We start from the raw sequence: 27215 nt of genomic DNA, 5'->3' as shown, positions 1-27215 counted from the left end.
TCAGTGGTTCATAGTAGTCTCTTATGATCCTTTTTATATCTGTGGTATCAGTTGTAGTATCTCCTCTTTCATCTCTGAATTGAGTTATTTGAATCCTCTCTCTTTTTTTGGTAAGTGTGCACAAGTTTTTGTGAACATTTTCTTATTTTGGTAGACAGACATTTATAGTAGCATTATACATGAAAGCCAAAAGTTAGAAATGATCCACATGTTCACCAGTGAACAAGTAGATAAATAAAATATGTTATGTCCATAAAATGGAATAGTATTTAGAAATAAAGTACTGACCTATGATACTACTTGGATGAGCCCTGAACACTGTGATGTATAAAAGAAGTCAGTCATAAAAGTCTGCATATTATATAGTTTCATCCATATGAAAGCCCAGAACAGGGAAATATATAGACACAGAAAATAAATTAGTGATTATTTAAGGCTAGGTGAGGAGGGCGCAACCAAGAAAGGAGGAGGGTAGGAAGGTAACAGCTAAAGGACAAAGGATTTTTTTAAATTAGACTATAGTTGACACATAACATTTTATTAGTTTCAGGTATACAACATAGTGATTCAACATCTGTATATATTGTAAAATGTTCATTATAGTAATGAACATTACTATATGTCCACTATATCTATGTGAACATGTTTTTTTTCTTATATAAATATACATATGTTTTCATTTCTTTTAGGTATAATTTAGAGTATACAATAAATTTATGGCATGAATATGTTTTATTTTTCTTTTAGCCCTTTATTTAAAATTGATATGATTCTTTTTTTTTAGCGAGTACTGAGCCATCAAGATGATACAGCTTTGCTCAAAGCTTATATTGTTGAATGGCGAAAATTCTTTACACAGTGTGATATTTTACCGAAGCCTTTCTGTCAACTAGAGATTACTTTAATGGGTAAACAGGGCAGCAATAAAAAATCAAATGTAGAAGACAGTATTGTTCGAAAGGTAAGTCAGTTTCCTCAGTTTTCCCCTAATATTCTTCAGAAATAGGGTGAGTTGAAGACTTTTGAAATAAATTTGCACTGAAATGGGTTTTTTTTACTTCACATATAAACTGTTTTTCAGCTTTTGCTGTGTTTTATTGAATAATACTGCTTTTCTTTCATCTACTTTTAGTTTTAGTTCTCTCTTCTTAAGTTGTAGATCTGTGTTCAGACGTTGCCTCCTTTGCTTTTCCTTTTCACTTTCTCCTTTTCCTAGTTTTATTTTCAGAATTTTATTTCCTTCTTTTGTATACTTTTACTTTTTTTATAAGCTAAATTACGTTTTCCTGTTAAAAAAATCCTTCCATTAATATGTTACCTTCTGGAATTTTTGTGTTTAATTGTGGCTAAACTGCTGTAAAAACTCTGTGCCCAGTGACAACTCATGAATTAATAGAAAGAACTTAGCTCTGAAATTGAAGAACCCCAGATTTCCCTTTCAGTTCTACAATCAGTTACAACCTAACTTTGTTGTCGTTGTTTTTTATATGTATTTATTTATTTACTTATTTTTTTTCCATTTATTTTTATTAGTTGGAGGCTAATTACTTCACAATATTGTAGTGGTTTTTGTCATACATTGACATGAATCAGCCATGGATTTACATGTATTCTCCATCCTGATCCCCCCTCCCACCTTCCTCTCCACCTGATCCCTCTGGGTCTTCCCAGTGCACCAAGCCCGAGCACTTGTCTCATGCATCCCACCTGGGCTGGTGATCTGTTTCACCCTAGATAATATACATGTTTCGAGGCTGTTCTCTCGAAACATCCCACCCTCACCTTCTCCCACAGCCATTAAAAAGAATTCATTTGAATCAGTTCTAATGAGATGGATGAAACTGGAGCCCATTATACAGAGTGAAGTAAGCCAGAAAGATAAAGACCAATATAGTATACTAACACATACATATGGAATTTAGAAAGATGGTAATGATAACCCTTTATGCAAAACAGAAAAAGAGACACAGATGTACAGAACAGACTTTTGGACTATATGTATTTAATACATATGTATTTCTACTTTTGAGAATCAAATGGAACCACAGATTTTAAAAGTAAAAAATTCCATTTGAACTTTGAACAACTCACTGGTTATAGCAACCAACATAGGCATTCAAATAATGGCCTATACTTTGTTGCCTTTTCCCAGTCTTAAAGTTTGTGCTAATGCTGACAGCATATTCATGAATATGTATGTGCTCTGTCCATAAATAGAAAATTTACAAGGTGAATTTGTATATTCTTTTGAGATTTATTATCAAACATATTTTCAATTTATCCTTTTCCCATTTATCATATATTTATACAGATATGCATATGAACGTCCCAAACACATATCATTATTTCTGAAAGTCAACCTTCGAACTATATAGAGAAAATAACATTTTCCATGTATTGCCATGTTTAATTTTGCAACAACCACTTGAAATTTGTACTGTTATTTTCACTATTTTCCAGTTGAGAAAGCAGATATATAAGTAACATCTGGAATTAAAATCCAGTTGTGTTTGACTCTAACAAACAGTTGTTCTTTGCTGTTGTTTACCAGATGATATTTACCAAATTTAAATATACTGGTTTCCTATAGTATTCAAGTGAATATAGGACTAAGAATTTGCTTTCCTTTTTTAGCATTTGTACTTAAAATTTTTGTGTGTATGTATGGAACTTGGTATATTAATAATTGGAATGGTTACCTATTTTGTTCTTTTTTTCCTAGCTCATGCTTGATACATGGAATGAATCAATCTTTTCAAATATAAAAAGCAGACTTCAAGATAGTGCAATGAAGCTGGTCCATGCTGAAAGATTAGGAGAAGCTTTTGATTCTCAGCTTGTCATTGGAGTAAGAGAATCCTATGGTATGTTTTGAACTTATGATCAAATATCCTTTTCATGGAAATTCTAAGACAATTATAGAATAGTACTATCACAGTTATGTTTGTTAGCATATAGTGACATCTGCTTTTAGTGCCCTGTGCTTTAAGAGTACAGAAAAGATATTCTGCTTTAGTGAAACCTGTAAAAATTCGTATTCATGTAGTTAATATTTATTTTCTCCATTTCACTCTTCTCTTAGCTAGTAAATCTTTTTAGCTACGTGAATTAGAGAAGCATAGTCTTGAAACTCTAGCTTTTAAAAGGTAACCATTTTTTTAACTTAGGGCATCAGTTAATTTCATGTGTGTACATTCCTTTCCAGACTTTCCTTATTCATTTAGTCAAATCCTCTGTTTCCTCATGGAGGTCTTTCCTAATTCCCAGACTAGGTTAGGTGCTTCATAGTACCTGTGCTTTCCTGTCATAATGCTTTAGCATTTTTAACTGTGTTCTTGACACTGTGTCTTTACTGATCATAGAATGTCTGACACAAAATAGTTGTCAGTAAGAAGATTTTATATTAATGAACCTTTGGTTATCTTTGACTTGCTTTCTGTGTTGCCCTTGTATTTCTTCAGATATAAAGTCTAGATTTTCTTTAGTCATGTCCCTGAAATTTCTTCCTTTTTATTTCAGTTGCCACCAGTTTAGACTTCTTTAATTTCTACTTCTAGCCTTTTGAAACAGTCTTCTTATAGTGATACTGTTGCTATCATTTAACCCATATACTTTCACAAGATGAATTTTTAAGTACTGTTGTATTGGTATTCTTATCCATTTAGTGGTATGGCATGCTAAATTTAGGTTACTTAGCCGGAGAGTTGAGGTTCTCCATAACCATTTCCAGCTTGCCATTCTGCCTTATATTCTATTAACCTTACAGTCCATTCAGACAACCTCATTGTTGTATCTTTATTTAATCTTGTATTGTTCTACTTCTGAGTATTTACTAACCAGTGTAATTTGTTCTGAAAGGCTGAATTCAAATCCTATCTTTTCTGTGAATGGTTTCTTGATCATCCAGTTATTCATCAGTCTCGTTCCTATTCAAAAATAAAACAGTTCACATTTTCTGTATTATATGTCACTTTACTCCTTTGTGTTGTTACCTTTTCAAATTTTTTATAGAGAAGGATTTTGTCTTATATGACTGTATGTTCTTATGGGCATTGTCACAGTCCCTTGAACATGACTCCTCAATATTTGTTTTTTATTTATTGTACTCAAAATACTGATTTGAATCATAATTAGAGTAAAATTTTATTTTCTGTTTTTCAGTTAACCTTTGTTCTAATCCAGAGGATAAGCTCCAAATTTATAGGGACAATTTTGAGAAGGCATACTTGGATTCAACAGAGAGATTTTATAGAACACAGGCACCCTCGTATTTACAACAAAATGGTGTACAGAATTATATGAAATATGTAAGTCAGAACCTAGTATATGTGATCATTTGAGCTGTTTTCTTGATGTTCTTAAAATGATTGCTATTTTGCTTCTGGACAGGCAGATGCTAAATTAAAAGAAGAAGAAAAACGAGCCCTACGTTATTTAGAAACAAGACGAGAATGTAACTCTGTTGAAGCAGTAAGTAATTTTGTAGTTGTTTGTTTTTTGAGATTATTTGAATTTCAGTAGCACAAGGGTGGCAAATACATGATGCAAGTAACATTATTTATCATTTCTCAATTCTATGACCAGTATTACTCATTGATAGTATTCTTTCCTGGTGAGCCAAAGCACAGCTTCAGAAGGCACCTTATTCAGAACTCATTGTTTTTCCACAGAGGTGATGTGCAAGATAAAATCTGTCTGCCGTCCCTGCTCTAGACTTTTCTATGTTTACTTAGTTTTTAATCAGTCATCTTTTATTATGTTTTGTGCATACTTAAAGTTAAGCATATTATGGATTTTCAGGTGGCAAGTAAAATATGCTCCTGAGAGATACAGTTGGTTCTCACTATTCATGGTAATTACATTCTATAAAATAGTGGCTGCGAACATCAAATGAGTGAGCACCAAATCATTACTACAAGGGGATATTTCTTTTTACTATGGGAAGGTGTTTTCATACTTCTCTTGTATGAAATAAAATATTAATTATTTGATAAGAGAACATCAATCTTTTATATAGTTTTTGTTTTATGTTGTAAGTTCCTCATTTTAAAAAAATGACCAGAGGTAGCTGCCATGCTGCAGTGTATATTCTGGTGTTTTCTTTTACAGGGAGGGTGACTGTGCGCTTTGTTAAGGAATTTAAGAATTAAATTTAATGTAGAAGTAATATTTCCTCCAGTTCCTTTCAGTCTTTGGGGCCTACAAACTAAATTTAGCTTTACATTCAAAGATGTAACATTCAAGTTTGCTTACAACCAGACTTTTCAACTATGGTTGGGATTTCCTTTTTCTTACCTCGGATTTTTCTTTGGTTTCTTCCATTTTGAGTGATAGTGATGTTTATTTGTTCAGTAATTGGACTGAGTTGGACCTTTTTTCTCTTGTTTTTTTGTTTTGCTTTTTATTATGTGCAGTACATTTCCTCTTTCAAATAACTCTGATACTGGTAGAAAAGGGAGCAAATGTAATGGTTGTTTTTAGAGGTTCTCTGTAGAGATTTAAAACCAGTCTTGGTAGCTCCTGGTAGCTCAGCTGGTAAAGAATCCGCCTGCAATGCAGGAGGCCTTGGTTTGATTCCCAGGTTGGGAAGATCTGCTGGAGAAGGAATAGGCTACCCACTCCAGTATTCTGGCCTGGAGATTTCCATGGGGTTGCAGAGTCAGACATGACTGAGTGACTTTCACTTGAGATTCATTCAGAAGATAGGGAAGCCCACTGAATATTTTTAAAACAAGTATGCCATGTTCAACATTATCCCTCAGAAAGATTAATCTAGTGATAGTATGGAAGATTAATTGGAGTGGGTAATAGCTTGGGTTAGAAGTGGGAGGTTTTTGCAATAATTCAAGCAGGGTATTTGGAGTACCAAATAGGGTTATAGCAGTAGAAATGGAATAGGAATGGAAAGAAAGAGGGTAGAAACAGACTTCCCAGAGGTGGAACATTATGTCTTATGAATGGGGATGACATAGTGAAAGTCAACAGTGTTTCTGAGGATTTAGCTTAGGAGAATTGTACTGCTGCAGAGACACTTGGTATAATAATATATCTTGGTAGTGAGGGAGAAAGATGAGTTTAGTTAGAGGGACTTGAATATTTTGGGTTGATTGGTCTGCATATGTCATTTAATGGGGATGTTGTAATTTTCTAAGGTAGAACTGTTCTTATACTATAGTTTGTAAATCTTAGTTGTATCATATTTATAGTAAGCTTAACAGAAATTCAACTATAGAGGTCCAACTAATAGGGTGAATAAGAGAGAGGAAGAAAAAAAGAAAGGTAGAGATAAACAAATACACATGAAAGCTTATATAGAACAGTTAAGTCTCCCTCTCGACTTCAAAATACACATGTATATGTTTTGGGGGAAAACTTGAAATAGAAGATGTGAACTTGCTCTTTGAAGAAATTCAAGTAGTATGAACATCTTATCACACTGAATGATTCTAGAGTTTAAAGATAAGTTTTTATTTTGTTTCAAGAAAGACCCTAAGTGCAACATAATATGATTGCAAAGAAATGGTGCTTTACTGGGGAGATGAGAAGTCTGTATAGTTTGTTTTTATTTTCTGTTTATTTTTATAAATTAGCTATTTTGATTGAAATATAGCATATATACAGAAAAGTGTACAAAAGTCTCAAGTTAATAAGTGAATTATCACAAAGTGAATGTACCTGTGAAGTCACCAGAACAAGAATTATCAGCAATTAAGAGCCTTCCATCATGCTCCTCCAAATTATTAGTACCATCATTTTTTCCCAAAGATTGTCACTTTTCTAACTTTTAAGAACATAGATTAATATTAATCAGTGACCACTATATAGTTTGTACAGCAAAATTTGGTGCAGAGAAGACATTAAGCATGAAAACTGTGGACTTAACTATAACATTGGGAATTTAAGGCTTAATGCAGATACATGATTATATATCTCATTGAGCTAAGGCTGTTATACTACATACATAATATTTGTTATATATTTGTTAATTTACAGTTTCTGTTTCCAAGGAGAAATGATGTGTTAATAAGTTGTAATAGAAGGAACAGTAAACCAAAAAATCACCAAGTCCTGGGTTCTAATTTAAAATTCCACAAAGTATGAACAGTGTTATTTGAATAGTTACTAAGAAAAGAATTACTGCCATCCCTGAAGATTACTCAGACCAAATTTACTACCCTAAACTCTTGTTTTAGAGGAATTAACAACCACCAGAAAATGATATGCTATAACTTAATGCTTTATTGATACTGGTTTTAATCAATACTTACCAGTTAGGCTATTCTTACTAGTGGAGGACCAAAAAATAAATAAATTAATTAAATAAAAAATAAATTAAAAAAAACTAGTGGAGGACAATTGCCTATCAGTTCATATGGGGATACACATATGCATGATGCATACACAACAGTGTATACCAAAGTTTAATTTTAAAGTATGTACATTTTTGACATTTGTGTTTTCTCTAAAAATTAGGAAATTATTGTATCAGTTACCTTGTTTGAAAGTTGTAAGACTTAATCTTCAAAACCTGATTACTTTCCAGTATATGCAAGAAAACAAATTTCTGAACTAGTATTCTATGTAATAGAGCACGTCTTACCTAAGTAGTACCCAGTTATGAGGCCAGGCCTAATAAAGACCAAATACACATTTCAAGTAATCTTCATATAGTGCTTAGCAGTTTATTGAATTCTTTCCTTGTTTATAAGAGTTTTATTTTGTTCTTTGGGGTATTCCAAGCATATGATTGTATCTTTCTAATATAAATATCTCATTTTTCCTTCAGTGGATTAAATCTGCTAATGGTTTATTTTAGAAAAATGTTAATAATATTGGGATCTTTGTCTTTCAGTCTTTGATAGGCGTGCTTCTATCATTAAGCATGATACTGCTTTTTGGCATGATGTATGCATTTTATGATGCTAATAAAGTATTCAGTTTATTTTTATTTTATTAAGAATATTATCAGGAATATATCTACCTTAGCACTGAAGCCAGTATCTTGTTTTATAGAGAATCATAAGAGGCATTTCCATGAAGATCATGAACAAGGCAACTGTATCCATTATTTCTATTGCTGTTTAACATTGCCTTAGAAGTATTAGCCCATGCAGTTAAATTACAGAAATCAATTAGAGGCAAAAGAATTGGTAAGCCAGAAGGAAAACTGTGTTACTTTGGAGATGATACGATAGTACTTTGGAAAAACTTCAGTTGATTATAAAACTAACTCAAATTGTAAAGTAATTCAGGAAAGTGATATAAAATTAACATACAGAGACTTAGAGCCCAAGCGGAGGCTGCGCGGAGTGTTTCGGCTCTCAGTGGATCGAGAACCGGTGTGTAGTGCGAGGCTGCCACGAAGCCTCTACACTGAAGTCGCGAGAGGTTGGCAGCTTCAATTGAAGCACATCGAGCGGTGACAGCAGTGGAAGTCATGAGCGACAGTGGCAGCAGAACTACGGTGAGCGGGAATCCCGTTCTGCTTCCAGAAGTGGAAGTGCTCATGGATCTGGGAAATCTGCAAGGCATACCCCTGCAAGGTCTCTCTCCAAGGAAGATTACAGGCGTTCCAGATCAAAGTCCAGGTCCAGATCTAAATCTAGGTCTAGATCCAGAAGAAGTTTTCGGAGTCATTATACAAGGTCACGATCACGGTCCCGGTCCCATAGACGATCTCCTAGCAGATCTTACGGCAGAGATTATCGAAGACGGCATAGCCACAGTCATTCTCCCATGTCTACTCGCCGGCGTCATGTTGGGAATCGGGCAAATCCTGATCCCAACTGTTGTCTTGGAGTATTTGGATTGAGCTTGTACACTACAGAAAGAGATCTAAGAGAAGTGTTCTCTAAATATGGCCCAATTGCTGATGTATCTATTGTATATGGCCAGCAGTCTAGACGTTGAAGAGGATTTGCCTTTGTATACTTTGAAAATGTAGACGATGCCAAGGAAGCAAAAGAGCATGCCAATGGAATGGAGCTTGATGGACGTAGGATCAGAGTTGACTTCTCCATAACGAAAAGACCACATACTCCAACACCAGGAATTTACATGGGGAGACCTACCTATGGCAGCTCATGCCTGTGGAGATTACTATGACAGAGGATATGATGGAGGCTATGATGATTGGGACTATTACAGCAGATCGTACAGAGATGGAGGTGGAGGAGGAGGAGGTTGAGAGCTGCTCAAGACAGGGATCAAATATACAGAAGATGGACCTTCTCCCTACTGTAGTCGTGGAGGATACAGATCACGTTCCAGATCTCAATCATACTCACCTCGTGGCTATTAAAGCATGAAGTTGAAGACTTTCTGAAACCTGCTCTAGACTTGGGATATTGTTTGTGGACAGTATTTTTTATTGTCTCCTGTTTAAAAAGTGAACAGTGCCTAGTGAAGTTAGGTGACTTTTACACCTTTTTTGATGACTACTTTTGGTGGAGTTGAAATGCTGTTTTCATTCCGCATTTGTGTAGTTCGGTGCTTTGTTCACAGTTAAGTGTTTTCAGAAAAGCATGTTTTGCATGTATTTTTTTACAGTCTAAAATTTTGACTGCTGAGAAGATTCTGTTGTACAAAACTTCATTTAAATGGTTTTTCTACTGAATCCAGGATATTCTGAAGATCGAAGCCTGTGTGTAAAATGCTACCAAATGGCAAAAAGCAACAATAAAGTTTGGTTTTTACTTAAAAAAAAAAAAATTAACATACAAATATCAGTCTTCATATACACAAATAATAAACAGAGGCTATAACATTAGGACAAACCTTACAGCAACAACAAAGAAAATTAAATACTTGTGAAAAATTTAGTAAATTTGTGAAACCTGTAAGAAGAAAAGCTTAAGACACTCCAAAGACACAAAAATAGATTTGAACAAATGGAAAGATACCTCTTATTCTTAAATTCTGTTACTCAAAATGATATAGATGTCAGTTCTTTCTTAAAGTAATTTATATATTTCCTGTAATTCCAGTAGAATGCCACAACTATTTCATGAAATTAGACAAGATAAGAAAATTCACATGGAAAAATAAACACATAAGAATCGCCAGGAAAACACTGAGAAAGGAAAACTTTGAAGAGAACTAGCACTATCAGACATTAAAACATAAATTCTCTGCAGTTAAGTGGTGTGGCATTACAATGAAAGAAACAAAAGCGTGAACAGAGAAGAACTACAAAAACAACTGAAAAACAGGTAATAAAAGGTCAGTAAGTACATGAAAGTGTTAGTCACTCTAGTCACGTCTGACTCTTTGCAGCCCCATGGACTGTATATCCTTCCAGGCTCCTCTGTCTGTGGAATTCTCCAGGTAAGATGACTGGAATGGGTAGCCATTCCCTTCTGCATGGGATCTTCCCGACCTCAGGGTTGAATCCGGGTCTCCTGCATTACAGGCAGATTCTTTACCATATGAGCCACTAGGGAAGCCCCAATAAGTGTGTGCATATCAATAATTACTTTATATGTCAGTGGACTAAATGCTCTGATCAAAAGACATAGGAGGCTGATTGGATAAAAACAAGACCCATCAATATGCTGCCTTAAAAGACTCCCTTTTAAAGGACTCCTTTTAAAAGGGAACTGAAAGTGAGGGGTTGGGTAAAGTATTTCATGCAAACAGAAATGACAAGAAAGCAAGAGTAGCAATACTCATTTCAGAAAAAATAAACTTTATACCAAGGGCCATGATGAAAGACAGAGACAGGCATTATATAATGATAAAAGGTATGATACAAGAAGAGGATATTGTACTTGTTAACATATATGCACCCAATCCAGGAACATCTATATATAAAGCAAATAACAACAGATACATAGGGAGAAATTGGCAATAATATAGTAATAGTAGGAGACTTTAACACCCCACTGACATGGGTGGATATGTCATCCAGACAGAAAATCAGTAAGGCAACAGAGATCCTGAAAAAGAATAGATGAGTTGGATTTGTTATCTATAGGACATTCCATGGTGGCTGGGGGGGCGGGGAGCAGAATACATTTTTTTAAAGTGCACATGGAATGTTCTCTAGGACAGATCACATACTAGGTCACAAGACAAACCTTAATTTGAAAGGATAGAAATTATATCAAGAGGTTTTTTTTTTTTTTGATGATAATAGTGTGTAACTAGTATAACTATAGAAAGAAAAATGGGAAAATAACAGATGTGAAGAATAAACAGCATGCTCCTAAAACATCAGAAGAGTAAATGATGAAAATCAAAGAGGAAATCATAAAATACCTCTAGACAAATGAAAATGGAAACACAATTTTCCAGAATCTGTGGGATGCGGCAAAAGCAGTTCTAAGAGGGAAGTCGATGGCAATTAAAGGCTTCCTCAAGAAATAAGAAAAATTTCAAACAGCCTAACCCACCACCTAAAAGAAATAAAGAACAAAGTCAAAAGTCAAAAGAAGGAAGGAAATATAATAATAAAGATCATAGAGGAAATAAACAAGATCAAAAAAGTCAAAAGAAAAGATCATTGAATCCAAGATCTAGTTTTTTGAAAAGATAGGCATAAGTGATAAATCTTTAACCATGTTCACAAAGAAGAAAAGAGATAGGGCCCAAATAAAATAATAAAAGAGGAGAAAGAATAGCTAAAACCATGGAAATAAAAATAAAATAAGTTGAATAGGAGGTATTACTCCCACATTCATTCTGTGAGTCCTCATAGCAAAGACATTTCAAGAAAAGAAAATTATAGGCCAGTGTCTTTGATGAATACAAATGCAGAAATCCTCAGCAAAATATTAGTAAGCCAAATACAATAATTCATAAAAAGGATCATATACCATGATCAAGTTGGATTTATTCCAGGATCACAGTGATGGTTCAGTGTATGCAAATCAATGTGATACACCACATTAAAGAAAGGAAAGATGAAAATCACAGTATTATCTCCATAGATACAGAGAAGACATTTGAAAAAAATGAACATTTGTTCGTGGTAAAAACTCTTACCAAAGTGAGTATAGAGGGAGCATAACAAATGCCATGTACAGTAAACCCGCAGACACCATAATAATTCATGGTTAAAGCTGAAAACCTTCCCATTAAATTTAGGAACAAGATAAGGATGGCCATTCTAGTTGTTTCTCTTTGATGTGGTATTGAAAGTCCTAGCCACAGCAGTAAGACAAGAAAAAAACAAGATATTCTAATTGAAGGGAAGAGGTAAAACTGTCACTATTTGTATATAACATGATACTTGATATGGAGAACCCTAATGTCTCTACCCCAAAACTATTAGAACAAAGAAATGAATTCAGCAAGGTTGCAGAATACAAGGTTAATGTATAGAAATCTGTTCCTTTCCATACAGTAATAATGAAATATCAGAAAGAGAAAGTAAAAAAAAAAAATGAAATTATCAAAGTTTTAATTATTAGGAATAAACGTAACCAAGTAAGTGAAAGACATATACTCTGAAAACTATAAGCCGTTGGTAAAGGAATTTGAAGATGATTCAAGGAAATGGAAAGATTTATCCCGTGCTGGCTTGGGTTGGAAGAATTAATATTATGAAAATGGCCATGCTACCCAAAGAAATCTGTGTGATCCCTATCAAAATACCCATGACATTTTTCTCAAAATTAGAGTAAGTAATCCTAAAACTTATATGGAATTGCAAAAGACCCTGGATTTCCAAAGCAGTCTGACAGTCTCTTTAGCAAGTGATGTCTGGTGAAATTATGTTACCATGTTAAACCAATGAGATTAGAACATTCCCTCACACCACATACAAAAAACTCAAAGTCATTTTAAAATATAAATGTAATACCTGAAACCGTAAAACTCTTAGAAGAGAATATAGTCAAGACATTTTTGTCATAAATCGTAGCAGTATTTTCTTGGATCAGTCTCCAAAGACAAAAGAAATGAAAGCAAAAATAAACAAATAAGGCCTAATCAAACTTAAAATATTTTGTACAGCAAAGGAAGCCATCAACAGAACAAAAGCAACCTGGGAGAAAATATTTGCAAATGATGCAGCCGAGAATGTAATATCTGCAATGTCGGAACAACTCAAACAACTCAATATCAGAAAAACTACCAAATCAAAAAAATGGGCAGAACACATGAATAGACATTTCTGCAAAGAAGACATACAGATGGCTGAAAGGCACACAAAAAGATGTTCAACCTATCTAATTATTAGAGAAATGCAAATCAAAATTACAGTGATGTACCACCTCACACCTATAAAAATGGCTATCATCAGAAAGTTTACAGATCACACATGTTGGCGAGTATGTGTAGAAAGAGATACTCTTGTACACTGTTGGTGAGAATGCAAATTAGTGCAGTCACCATGCAGAACACATGGAGGTTCCTTAAAAACTGAAGTCACAGCACCATCTAGTAGCTCCGCCCCTGAGCATATGTCTGGAGAAGACATACATGCATCCCAGTGTTCTTTGTAGCATTATTTACAATAGCCAAGACATGGAAGCCATCCAGGTACCCATCAACAGGTGACTGGATTAAGAAGATATGGGAGGGAGGGTGTGTGTGTCTGCACATACACACACACACACAGTGGAATATTGCTCAGCCATAAAGGACAAAATATTGCTATTTGCAGCAACATGGATGGGCTTAGAGAGTATTAAGTGTTTGGTAAGGGAAAAATAGTTACTATGATGGGCTTCCCTGGTGGCTTAGACAGAAAAAATATGCCTGCAATGCAGGAGACCTGGGTTCGATCCCTGGGTCAGGAAGATCTCCTAGAGAAGGGAATGACTTATCCATTCCAGTATTCTTGCCTGGAAATCCCATGGACAGAGGAGCCTGGTGTCCATGGGGTCACAATGAATTGGACATGACTGAGCGACTTTCACTTACTCAAGATGGAGAAACCCCCAAAACACTATCTAAATCAAGTGATCAAGATTAGCATCACAAGTAATAGGACATAGTGATACTATGTACCCCTTGATATACATTTAAGAAGAGTACAAAAATAATTTCTGTGGAATTCTTTTCAAAAATGAATAACTGAATAACTTAAATGAAAAAATTCTAGACAATCCCTGTTTGAGGGGCAGTCTACAAATAACTGGCTACTATTCTTTGAAAGTATCAAGATCGTAGTACACACAATCACATGCACAGACCAAGGAATTGTCACAGATTGAAGGAGACTAGGAAAACTAACAACCAAAAACAGCTTGGGCTTGTAGATAAGATCCTGGAACAGGAAAGAGACATTAGTGGAAAAACTGATGAGTTTCTAATAAGGTCTGTAGTTAATTCATAGTAGTAAGTCAGTACTATTTTCCTGGTTTTGATAGTTGTGCTATAGCTATGTAAAAAGTTACCATTATAGGAAACGGGGTGATGTATGTTTGGACATGCTCTGTTATTTTTACTTTTATGTGCTAAATGAAAGTAAAATGTTAAAAAAGGATATTATGAAGAATGCCTTTGTTTTTATTTGGGAAGCATCAATGGAGATGATCATATGGCATTCTCCTCCACTGAACTAATCAGGAAATCAAATTAACAGGGTTTCTAACATTATACCATTTCATTTTAGGAAAGAACACAAAGTCCCATTTTTATGGATAAAAATTTATATCCCAAAGGGATTTTGACGTGTATAAGCCAATAAAAGTTAATCTCAAGATTTTTCTCTTAACAGTTTTTATATGTAAAATGTTTAAATTTTAGGTTTAGTACATAATCACAAAAATATTTTTAGGATCCCCTTATAGATTTATCCTAATGTAACTTTCATTTTAGCCTCCTTGTTGTCAGTATAGCAGATTCTAATAGATGAATCAAAGAAAAGTGACTTATGCTGTGAATTGTTTAAATAGTTGTTTTAGATATTTTGAACTGAAATCTCTAGTCTAAAAGTTTTCAGTGAAGGTAGTATCTACCTCCAGCGAGTGTGAATTTGTAGAGACATTTTAATGTTCAGTGGTCCCACTGGCCACTCATGTAAGAGAAAATCTTTATACTTACTTGAATCTAGAATTTAATTTTAGTTATAAACCAAAACACTTTCGCATGATACTAGTAATACACTTCATTTTCTAGGTGTGATATTATTTTGTAACTTAAAGAATGGTGATATTTTTTTTGTTTGAAATCTTAAATTTTTTTCACTGTTGGATATTTATTTCATCTATAGTAATAGTGCTCATATTATTTGAGTCACCAATGCACCTGTGTTGAATTGAAGTTGGGGTCATGAATGCTGCCAGTTTGTCCCTCTGGTTTGTGACCTGAGAGGAGTCTTGCCCCACTGGTTTTAATTAGCCTCACTCTAATTGTCCTAGTTTGGATTGCATGCCCAAACTTGGATCATATGCTGTGTGTATAAGTGTGTCTTTGTACACATGCTGCAAGCATGCTTGAGTCATCAGTATATTTGTGTTTGTAATAGGTATTATATAGTGATACTTGACTCATCTAGAAGATAACCCATTTAGTAACTTTAGTTACTTGCAGTTCAGTGGAGAACCTGGAAAGTAAGTTAGGCCAAGAGTTCTGAGCAGCTGCATTGTCTTAGATGTCTGATAAGCCTACTTCAACTTTTACTTATAGGAGAGCAACTTAGTCCCACCTAGATCCAATTATACACACAGTTCTGGTAAGATTGATTATCATTGGATGGGCCTGTGGCAGATGAGCAAAACCGGGTAAAAGGCTTCAGAACTCTGCTGCTTAAAAAGGCGCTATTGACCACAAAAAGTGACACTTAACAGTAAGAAAAGAATGAGAAAAAAAGTCCCTCTAAACTGATGTTGCCATTCTTTCAAAAAATTTTCACATTATTATGCATTAAAAAGTTGAGAAAATTAACACTGTTGGATTAAACGTGTGGCTAATATTGTGACATTTTACATTTTCTCCAAATTTAGGAATTTTATGGCAAATTTACTGATTATTAAGTAGATTAGAGGGCCTGGGACAAACTATTAAACGAACGCATGGCATTGCCTACATTGTAGCAAATGTAGCAGTGAGATTATTCTCCTTTTATGTAAAGTATATAAAGTATTTCCTTTTATATATCAGTACCCCCCAAAATGAGAAAAAATATAAAAGAAAATAACTTGAAAAAATTTTTTTCTGAGGCTATTAGTATTTTAGGTGATAGTCTTATATACCTTGGTTTTACCTGAAGGCATCTGTTTATTATTTATTATGCACCTGAACTATGTCAAGCCTTGTGCTAGCAGGGATAAGAAGATAGAACTGATTCTTGTCTTCAAAGTAACACTAGAATTAAATGGAATGACGGAGAAGAGAGAGTGAAATGATGATGGTTAGTCTTCATTTCTTCACAGTGACCAAAGCTCTGATAGGGAGGCAGTGTGTTATACTGACTAGGGGCATGCATGTTGCAAGAAGGTGAGGAGTTTAATTCCATTGTCATTTACCAGCTGTGTGCCCGTTATCAATTTCTTCAAATTGTAAAGTGGGGGTAATACCTACTTGTGTTTAATGCACTACCATATCAAAACATTTAAGTGCTGTGCCTAGCATGGTACTTTTTACTATTAGGGCTATGATTTACAGAGGTTGCTTACTTATTCTCAGACAGAAAGTATTTTACTACATATGCAAAACATTGAGTAAAAAACTGAATTAGCAACGAGGTCACAAGTCATAAGTTATTAGCTTTAAAGTACTTGTTAACCTTCAAGTATTTAAATATATTAAGGGTGGTATTTAAAAAGTCAAGGTGAGTCTAATTGGCTTCATTGGTCTATAGAGAGTTACTTGTATAACTAGTTTAGAATGAAGCAGCTTAACACTGGTTATAAAGGTTTAAAAAAAAAAGTTAATTTTGAGACTAGCCATACATGGAATAAATGAATTCTTGAATACATTATAGATATCTTTGTATGGTTAAAGACCTGATAATGATAAAGTAGAATCTTAAGGTGGAATAATCTAGAATGATTTTTAATTTGATGACTCTATAGCTCAGGGAAAAGCAAATTATATGGAATTACATAGCAAAAATCAGAACTGTTCCTATTGCTTTCATTAAACTTCAGTGAAGTAGCATTAATTGTGCAAACTGAATACCACTGTAAAAGACTCTGCTATGTCAGTTAGCCTACTATCCAAACTTGCATCTTCACAGACCTGTGCATTCATTCATTCAGCAAATACTGAGTGCCTGCTGTGTTTTATGGCAGGCGTCATCTTTGAAGAGCTTTGCTATAAAGGAAGGTAAAACATCAAGCACATTGATAGTTAAAGTGTTTCACCTTGCAGACCTCTGGGGAGATTGCTATGGATTTAGAAGTTGTGCTCATCTCAGGCAAAATACAGGAATTGATGACATATGGCAAAAAGTTTTTTTCTTCACGGAAGCTAGCAAAAGGAGACAGAAAGGGAATACAAGGTGAGAGAGATGGTTTATCACTATCCTTTCCATTCAAGATGTATTTTTCAAATAACCAGTATATACCTAGGGTTGACTGTTTGTAGGACTTTGGTAAATGATGGGGAGAAAAATACAAAAGAGCAGTAACATGGCCCTTGCCCTCAAGGATCTGGCCCTCTTGTGATGACAAGACTTTTTGGAAATAAGCAACTGCTCTTTCTTCTTTTTGCCTATATAAAGTAGTTTTCTAAAGGATTTTTCAATACACAGGGATCTATACCATAATTCGTCTTTTTTTTTTTTTCTAATTATTTGCTATGAAACTTTTCAAATATTTACAAAAGTAGAGAAAATAGTGGAATGAACCCCACCCTCCAAACTCAGCCAGCAGATTCAACAGCGATCATCATTTTGTAATATTTGCTTGGTTAAGGTTCCTTTTTTCATTTCTTTCCTTTTCTTTTTTCCTTTTCCTCCTTTCTTACCCTTTCTTTTCCTTCCCTTCTTCTTTTTTTTTTTTTAGCATGCAGAATCTTAGTTCCCTAATCAGGGATCAAACCCAGGCCCTCAGAGTGAAAGTGCAAAGTTCTAACTATTGGACCGCCAGGGAATTCCCTTTTTGCTTTCTTCTCTTTTTTTCCAAAGTTTAAAAAAATTATGATGTACATTGCTACGCTAAACACATCTGTATTATAACATTATTTTTAATGCCTGTTTGTAGTTCATCATATATATGCACCATAGAAACCAATTCTCTACTGATGGGAATTTTCATTATTATTATAGTTTATTTTATGAATAGTTCTTTCTGGAATATATTTACATGCTTATATCTTTATATCTTATATCCTTCTATATTTTTGACATCTTTATGCATACATCTTTCTTACATGTGGCATTCTTGGAATGGAATTTCCTGGAAATGAGATTGCTGAAGCAAAGAGCATGCACCTTTTACAGATTGCTGTATAATACCAAACTGACTTTCAGAAATACTGTTGTTAATTCTTATTTCCATTAACAGTATGCTTGTTTATCTTTGCTGATCTGAGTTTTGTCAGTCTATTAATTTTACCAATTTCCTGGTATTAAAAGATTTTTTTATGTGCATTTAAAAATTACTGGGGGACTTCCCTGTCAGTCCAGTGGTTAAGACTCTGTGCTTCCAGTGCAGAGGGCATGGGTTCCATCCCTGGTTGGGGAATTAAAATCCCACATGGTGTATGGCATGACCAAGAAAAGAAGAAGAAGAAAAATCACTAATGAGGCTGAGCATGTTTATTCTTATTATGAACCATTTGTATTTCTTCTTTTGTGAGTTCAGGCTACTCTTTTATAAGCATTACTTTCATTATTTATTTATTTATTCAGAAATCATAATATCATTATTTTCAAGGCACTTCATAATTTGGTCCTAAGTTCTTTTTCCAACTTAATAATGTCCAGTAAGAGTCATTCTACCCACTAAGAAATAATTCCCAATTCTATACTTCATTCTGTTCATTTTTTTCTTGGATTCATGCTTTTAAGTATTGTTTTACTATTCTTTTCTGCCTATTCAAACCCTTCAGAATTCTTAAAGCCCATCTTGCAGTAGTCTCTCCAAATACTGTAGCCTTCATCCATCTTCTTTTATTTGAATTCCCACTGTATCTGTTGTTTCTACACCTTGATTTAGTAGCAGATTATAGGCTGCTTTATGTTATGTATCAAGCACTGTGTTGAGTCCATGAGTATATAGCTGCACAGAGCACAGTCTGTCCTTGTGAAGTTTATAGTGTAGTAATGGTTTGTTTATTCCCACTTCTTTGCTTTATGGTGATTGAACTTTTCATATACCTCTGTTATGTATGAAGAATACATACATGTTTAGATATACTATAGTTGCAGAATCCCAACTATATTGTATTGAGAGTATTGAGCATATAAACCGTGTTTTATCTTCTCTATTTCTAATAACACTTAACTAATTTCTGAGCACATAGCCATTACTAAGTATATACTTGTTCTCTTAATATAGTATCAAAAGTGATAGGCTTGGAGTCAGATACCTGACCTCATATTACAGCTCAAGATCTTATGAACTGTATAACATTTCACAGTAACTTAGCCTCTCTAAGCTTATTTGCTCATATGTTAAATACCTGCTTCATAAGGCTGTCATGGGTTAAATGATATATTGATATTAATCAGATAATATATGTAAAGGATTTCGCACAATGTTTGGTACAGCATAGATTCTCATTAAAAGATATTAGTTATTGTAATAATTTGTGTAACCTTTCAAGCTAGAAAGTGCTTCAGTAACCTTTCTTTTTTTCCCTCAGTAACCTGTTACATCCCTAACTCCTTTCATCTAAGCAGTTACCAAATTCTACTCAATTTATTCAGCTATCTTGTCAATGTAGCCTATTCTTTATTTTATTTATTTATTTATTTATTTGGTTGTACCACATGGCTTGCAGGATCTTGGTTACCTGATTAGGAACTGAACCCAGGCCCTTGGCAGTGAATGGCTGAGTCATAACCATTGGACCACCTAGACTCCCTTTTAATCCTCACTGAAACCCATAATAAGAAATATATTTTTTATTGTAACTCAGTATGTTCTTCGTTTATTTACTCATATCTGAAACAAAATTCTGTGAAATAATATTCATTGTTATTGTATGTGAAGCACCCTGATATTTTTGTTGTAGTTCTGTTCTATATTATTTTAAAAAGAAAAGTTGGTCACAGCCATTAAAATATTTCACAACAAACAGGTTGAAACACACAACCCTAGATTTTTTGGAGTCTGCAGAATTTGGACTACTCCTGAGTTAGATTATGTTCAAGTGTAAATTTTCAGTGAAATAGAAAACAGATGATTTTAGAAAATAGAGCTTATTTTAGAAAACAGAGCTTATTCTGGTTGCGTTTTGTTATTCACTAGTTATATATAGTTAGATTTACCTATTCTCTGTTGAAGAAGGGAGTGTTCTGTTGTGCATATTCCAGAACCAGTATAGAATGAAATTACTAAGTAATTGGGTCAGAGCTTCCCACCTTGGCAGAAATTTCTCAACCACTTCATATATCTGTTGATTTTCTTAGAACAGAATTGAAATACATGAACTTTAAAGTCATTAGCATAATTCTCAAAGAGAGAAGGACCTAAAAACTTTTATTGCAGTAATTTTTTAAACATTTTAAAAAACAGAAACAGTGGTATAATGAATCTCCATTCCTAAATTCAGCTTCAGTAATTAGCAACATTAAGTCAGTTCTAACAGGAATTTTTAGCAAAGAACTTGTAAGGCACATACAATTCCCTTTCCTTAATACAGATAGCTGATCTGTTTTAAGAAGAGAGATATCAGCCTTAGTGTACCTTGTGTAGGTAATCACAACCTATTCATTTTGATACCTGCAAGGAGAGTAAAAATACACAGAGGAGTAGTGATGGAGTGGGGGGTAGATTTTCCTGAGGCCCAGCCAGGACGTTAGACCCTGACCATCTTACTTAGAATCTTTCAGCAGCCTTGTTTGTCAGTCTCCACGCGGTACTGCCTACCTTGCTGCTGTCAGACTGATCTTTTAAAAATGACTTGGTGGGGGAATAGGTGGTTGTTACATTTATCTTCTATTTAAAACCTTTGGTACCTATAGAATGGGCTTCCCTGGTGCCTCAGCGGTGAAGAATCTGCCTGGCAGTGCAGGAGACGTGGGTTCATTCCTTGGGTGGGAAAGATCCCCTGGAGAAGGAAATGGCAATTCACTCCAGCATTCTTGCCTGGAAAATCCCATGGACAGAGGCGCCTGGAGGGCTACAGTCTAAGGGGTTGCAGGAGTCAGACGCAGCTTAGCAACTAAGCAGCAACAACAGCCTTTAAAGTCCCAAACCTTAGATCTTTATTTGAAATCTCGCTCCAGTCTACCTTTCTAGCTTTCTCTCCTATTGTCTCTTTACTGCCATATTCAGTTTCATATTAGAATAACCAATCCATTTTAAGACTTACATTCACTTTTTAAGATCCAATTTAAATTTCATCAGGTGGATGAGACCTTTTTAACTACCCAGAAAAAAATGGTAGTTCCTTTGTTTGTATGTGTGTGTTTTGCCACTTAACTGAGTTTATTTATTAAAGTTTGCCCTTTATAAGATAGTGATCTTCTCCAAAGCAGAGGTTATAGCTTTCTCTTCTTGGTATCCTAACACTTCTTTGGTACCCACAACAGTGAAACCTACTATGAGCTTAATTGAATGTTCATACTTCTAGAATTTTAGCATCTAACTCCAACACAGGTTCTCTCCAGATAAGAGTTCACTATAGTTTTTTTTTTTTTTAATTTGATTTTGTAGATTAAAATTTTTTTTCCTTCCCTCACTGGGGACTTTTACTGAAATTTCTATAGAGAACCTGAGTTCCTAGGCTTTTGCTTAGTGGGGAGTATATTTGGTAAACTAATATAGAGTATCCATCTTCATCAATTCTCTAATTAGAGAATTAAGGTAAGTAAAGGTAAGTAAGGTAAGTAAAATCTACTTTCAGTATACTTAGTTTTCTGCTGTTGTTAAACAATGTGGTTTTATGGCACTCTACAGCAAAATGGAGTGGAGTATATTTGTGCCTTATTTGTGCTTATAATAGCCTTGACAAATTTTTGATATATTTCAGCTCATGGAATGCTGTGTAAATGCCCTGGTGACATCCTTTAAAGAGACTATCTTAGCAGAGTGCCAAGGCATGATCAAGCGAAACGAAACTGAAAGTAGGTAAAACACTACATAAAGTTATCATACTCTTTTAATAGGATATCTTTGAAGCACATCACTTTTAATAAATTACTGTTAGATCATTCATTTATACATAATGTATTTTCATTATGGAAAACTGTGTAAAGAAAAGGATCAAAGTATTTAGCATAGTTAGAAATGCTGTAAAGAAGATTATGAATTTGTATTTTAAGCATTTTTTCCCCCTTGGGTATCTTTATGTTTGTATGTGCTCATGTCAATTTCAGTTTGTTCTCAAAAGTAAGACTGCTTTTATTTTTTTTTCCCATTTATTTTTATTAGTTGGATGCTAATTACTTTACAATATTGTAGTGGTTTTTGCCATACACTGACATGAATCAGCCATGAATTTACATGTGTTTCACCATCCCGGTCCCCCCTCCCACCTCCCTCCCCATCCCATCCCTTTGGGTCTTCCCAGTGCACCAGCCCTGAGCACTTGTCTCATGCATCCAACCTGGGCTGGTGATCTGTTTCACCCTTGATAGTATACTTGTTTCAGTGCTGTTCTCTCAGAACATCCCACCCTTGCCTTCTCCCACAGAGTCTAAAAGTCTGTTCTGTACATCTGTGTCTCTTTTTCTGTTTTGCATATAGTGTTATTGTTACCATCTTTTTAAATTCCATATATATCTGTTAGTATACTGTGTTGGTCTTTATCTTTCTGGCTTACTTCACTCTGTATAATGGGCTCCAGTTTCATCCATCTCATTAGAACTGATTCAAATGAATTTTTTTTCATGGGTGAGTAATATTCCATGGTGTATATGTACCACAGTTTCCTTATCCATTGGTCTGCTGATGGGCATCTAGGTTGCTTCCGTGTCCTGGCTATTATAAACAGTGCTGTGATGAACATTGGGGTGCACGTGTCTCTTTCAGATCTGGTTTCCTTGGTGTGTATGCCCAGGACTGTGATTGCTGGGTCACATGGCAGTTCTATTTCCAGTTTTTAAGGAATCTCCACACTGTTCTCCCTAGTGACTGTACTAGTTTGCATTCCCACCAACAGTGTAAGAGGGTTCCCTTTTCTCCACACCCTCTCCAGTATTTATTGCTTGTAGACCTTTGGATAGCAGCCATCCTGACTGGCGTGTAATGGTACCTCACTGTGGTTTTGATTTGCATTTCTCTGATAATGAGTGATGTTGAGCATCTTTTCATGTGTTTGTTAGCCATCTGTATGTCTTCTTTGGAGAAATGTCTGTTTAGTTCTTTGGCCCATATTTTGATTGGGTCATTTATTTTTCTGGAATTGAGCTGCAGGAGTTGCTTGTATATTTTTGAGATTAATCCTTTGTTTCTTCATTTGCTATTATTTTCACCCATTCTGAAGGCTGTCTCTTCACCTTGCTTATAGGTTCCTTTGTGCAAAAGCTTTTAAGTTTCATTAGGTCCCATTTGTTTATTTTTGCTTTTATTTCCAATATTCTGGGAGGTGGGTCATAGAGGATCTTGCTGTGATTTATGTCAGAGAGTGTTTTGCCTATGTTCTCCTCTAGGAGTTTTATAGCTTCTGGTCTTACATTTAGATCTTTAATCCATTTTGAATTTATTTTTGTGTATGGTGTTAGAAGATGTTCTAGTTTCATTCTTTTACAAGTAAGTGGTTGATGAGTTTTCCCAGCACCACTTGTTAAAGAGGTTGTCTTTTTTCCATTGTATATTCTTGCCTCCTTTGTCGAAGATAAGGTATCCATAGGTTTGTGGATTTATCTCTGGGCTTTCTATTCTGTCCATTGATCTGTATTTCTGTCTTTGTGCCAGTACCATACTGTCTTGATGACTGTGGCTTTGTAGTATAGTCTGAAGTCAGGCAGGTTGATTCCTCCAATTCCATTCTTCTTTCTCAAGATTGCTTTGGCTGTTTGAGGTTTTTTGTATTTCCATACAAATTGTGAAATTATTTGTTCTATTTCTGTGAAGAATACCGTTAGCTTGATAGGGATTGCATTGAATCTATAGATTGCTTTGGGTAGTATACTCATTTTCACAATATTGATTCTTCCAGTCCATGAACACGGTATGTTTCTCCATCTATTTGTGTCCTCTTTGAGTTCTTTCATCAGTGTTTTATAGTTTTCTATGTATAGGTGTTTTGTTTCTTTAGGTAGATATACTCCCAAGTATTTTATTCTTTTTGTTGCAATGGTGAATGGTATTGTTTCCCTAATTTCTCTTTCTGTTTTCTCATTGTTAGTGTATAGTAATGCAAGGGATTTCTGTGTTTTCATTTTATATCCTGCAACTTTACTATATTCATTGATTAGTCCTAGTAATTTTCTGGTAGAGTCTTAAGGATTTTCTATGTAGAGGATCATGTCATCTGCAAACAGTGAGAGTTTCACTTCTTCTTTTCCTGTCTGGATTCCTTTTATTTCTTCTGCTCTGATTGCTGTGGCCAAAACTTCCAAAACTATGTTGAATAGCAGTGGTGAGAGTGGGCACCCTTGTCTTGTTCCTGACTTTAGGGGAAATGCTTTTTCAATTTTTCACCATTGAGGATAATGTTTGCTGTAGGTTTGTCATATATAGCTTTTATTTTGTTGAGGTATGTTCCTTCTATTCCTGCTTTCTGGAGAGTTTTTATCATAAATGGATGTTGAATTTTGTCAAAAGCTTTTTCTGCATCTATTGAGATAATCATATGGTTTTTATCTTTCAATTTTTTAATGTGGTGTATTACATTGATTAATTTGTGGATATTAAAGAATCCTTGCATTCCTGTGATAAAGCCCACTTGGTCATGATGTATGATCTTTTTAATATGTTGTTGGATTCTGTTTGCTAGAATTTTGTTAAGGATTTTTGCATCTCTGTTTATCAGTGATATTGGCCTGTAGTTTTCCTTTTTTTGTGGCATCTTTGTCTGGTTTTGGAATTAAGGTGATGGTGGCCTCATAGAAGGAGTTTGGAAGTTTACCTTCTTCTGCTATTTTCTGGAAGAGTTTGAGTAAGATAAGTGTTAGCTCTTCTCTAAATTTTTGGTAGAATTCAGCTGTGAAGCCATCTGGTCCTGGGCTTTTGTTTGCTGGATGGTTTCTGATTACAGTTTCGATTTCCATGCTTGTGATGGGTCTGTTAAGATCTTCTATTTCTTCCTGGTTCATTTTGGAAAGTTATACTTTTCTAGGAATTTGTCCATTTCTTCCAAGCTGTCCATTTATTGGCATAGAGCTGCTAGTAGTAATCTCTTATGATCCTTTGTATTTCAAAGTTCTCTGTTGTGATCTCTCCATTTTCATTTCTAATTTTGTTGATTTGGTTCTTCTCCCTTTGTTTCTTAATGAGTCTTGCTAATGGTTTGTTGATATTGTTTATCTTTTCAAAAAACCGGCTTTTAGCTTTGTTGATTTTTGCTATGGTCTCTTGTTTCTTTTGCATTTATTTCTGCCCTAATTTTTAAGATTTCTTTCCTTCTACTAACCCTAGGGTTCTTCATTTCTTCCTTCTCTAGTTGCTTTAGGTGTAGAGCTAGGTTATTTATTTGACTTTTTTCTTGTTTCTTGAGGTAAGCCTGTAATGCTATGAACCTTTCCCTTAGCACTGCTTTTACAGTGTCCCATAGGTTTTGGGTTGTTGTGTTTTCATTTTCATTTGTTTCTATGCATATTTTGATTTCTTTTTTGATTTCTTCTGTGATTTGTTGGTTATTCAGAAGCGTGTTATTTAGCCTCCATATGCTTGAATTTTTAATAATATTTTTCCTGTAATTGAGATCTAGTCTTACTGCATTGTGGTCAGAAAAGATGACTGGAATGACTTCAGTTTTTTTGAATTTACCAAGGCTAGATTTATGGCCCAGGATGTGATCTATTCTGAAGAGGATTCTGTGTGCAGTTGAGAAAAAGATGAAATTGGGTGTGAAATGTCCTATAGATATCAATTAAGTCTAACTGGTCCATTGTGTCATTTAAATTTGTGTTTCCTTGTTAATTTTCTGTTTAGTTGATCTATCCATAGGTGTGAGTTGGGTATTAAAGTCCCCCACTATTGTTGTGTTATTGTTAATTTCCTCTTTCATACTCGTTAGTGTTTGCCTTACATATTTTGGTGCTCCTATGTTGGGTGCATATATATTTATAATTGTTAGATCTTCTTCTTGGATTGATCCTTTGATCATTATGTAGTGTCCTTCTTTGTCTCGTTTCACAGCCTTTATTTGAAAGTCTATTTTATCTGATATGAGTATTGCGACTCCTGCTTTCTTTTGGTCTCCGTTTGCATGGAATATTTTTTTCCGGCCCTTCACTTTCAGTCTGTATGTGTCCCTTGTTTTGAGGTGGGTCTCTTGTATCCATTCAGCCAGTCTGTGTCTTTTGGTTGGGGCATTCAACCCATTTATATTTAAGTAAGTATTGATAGGTATGGTCCCGTTGCCATTTACTTTGTTGTTTTGGGTTCACGTTTATACAGCCTTTCTGTGTTTCCTGTCTAGAGAAGATCCTTTAGCATTTGTTGAAGAACTGGTTTGGTGGTGCTGAATTCTCTCAGCTTTTGCTTGTCTGTGAAGCTTTGAATTCTCCTTTATATCTGAATGAGATCCATGCTGGGTACAGTAATCTGGGTTGTAGGTTATTCTCTTTCATTACTTTAAGTATATCCTGCCATTCCCTTCTGGCCTGAAGGGTTTCTATTGATAGATCAGCTTTTATCCTTATGGGAATCCCTTTGTGTGTTATTCATTGTTTCTCCCTTGCAGCTTTTAATATATGTTCTTTGTGTTTGATCTTTGTTAATTTGATTAATATGTGTTGGGGTGTTTTGCCTTGGGTTTATCCTGTTTGGTACTCTCTGGGTTTCTTGGACTTGTGTAACTATTTCCTTCCCTGTTTTAGGGAAGTTTTCAGCTATTATCTCCTTAAGTATTTTCTCATGGCCTTTCTTTTTGTCTTCTTCTTCTGGGACTCCTATGGTTCGAATGTTGGGGCATTTCACATTATCCCAGAGGTCCCTGAGGTTGTCCTCATTTCTTTTGATTCTTTTTTCTTTTTTCCTCTCTGCTTCATTTGTTTCCACCATTTTATCTTCTACCTCACTTATCCTATCTTCAAACTC

At 34.7% G+C, this 27215-nt stretch overlaps 1 protein-coding gene and 1 pseudogene across 2 annotated transcripts in view; both read left to right on the top strand.

Moving 5' to 3' along the window:
- CUL5 (cullin 5) overlaps positions 1 to 27215 on the top strand; it is a 132528-nt gene that overhangs the window by 64289 nt on the left and 41024 nt on the right. For both annotated transcript variants that reach the window (XM_065943898.1, XM_065943899.1), the window contains 5 exons: positions 785 to 961; positions 2723 to 2864; positions 4162 to 4307; positions 4390 to 4470; positions 22039 to 22132. In XM_065943898.1, coding sequence (XP_065799970.1) covers positions 785 to 961; positions 2723 to 2864; positions 4162 to 4307; positions 4390 to 4470; positions 22039 to 22132 — 640 coding nt within the window. The remainder of the gene's footprint in view (positions 1 to 784; positions 962 to 2722; positions 2865 to 4161; positions 4308 to 4389; positions 4471 to 22038; positions 22133 to 27215) is intronic.
- On the top strand, positions 8326 to 9763 carry LOC136174083 (transformer-2 protein homolog beta pseudogene; annotated as a pseudogene).

Source organism: Muntiacus reevesi, chromosome 9, assembly GCF_963930625.1.
Source record: "Muntiacus reevesi chromosome 9, mMunRee1.1, whole genome shotgun sequence".
Lineage (NCBI taxonomy): Eukaryota > Metazoa > Chordata > Mammalia > Artiodactyla > Cervidae > Muntiacus > Muntiacus reevesi.
Note: the sequence above shows the minus strand (reverse complement) of the source record. Positions and strands in the feature narration are given on the sequence as shown.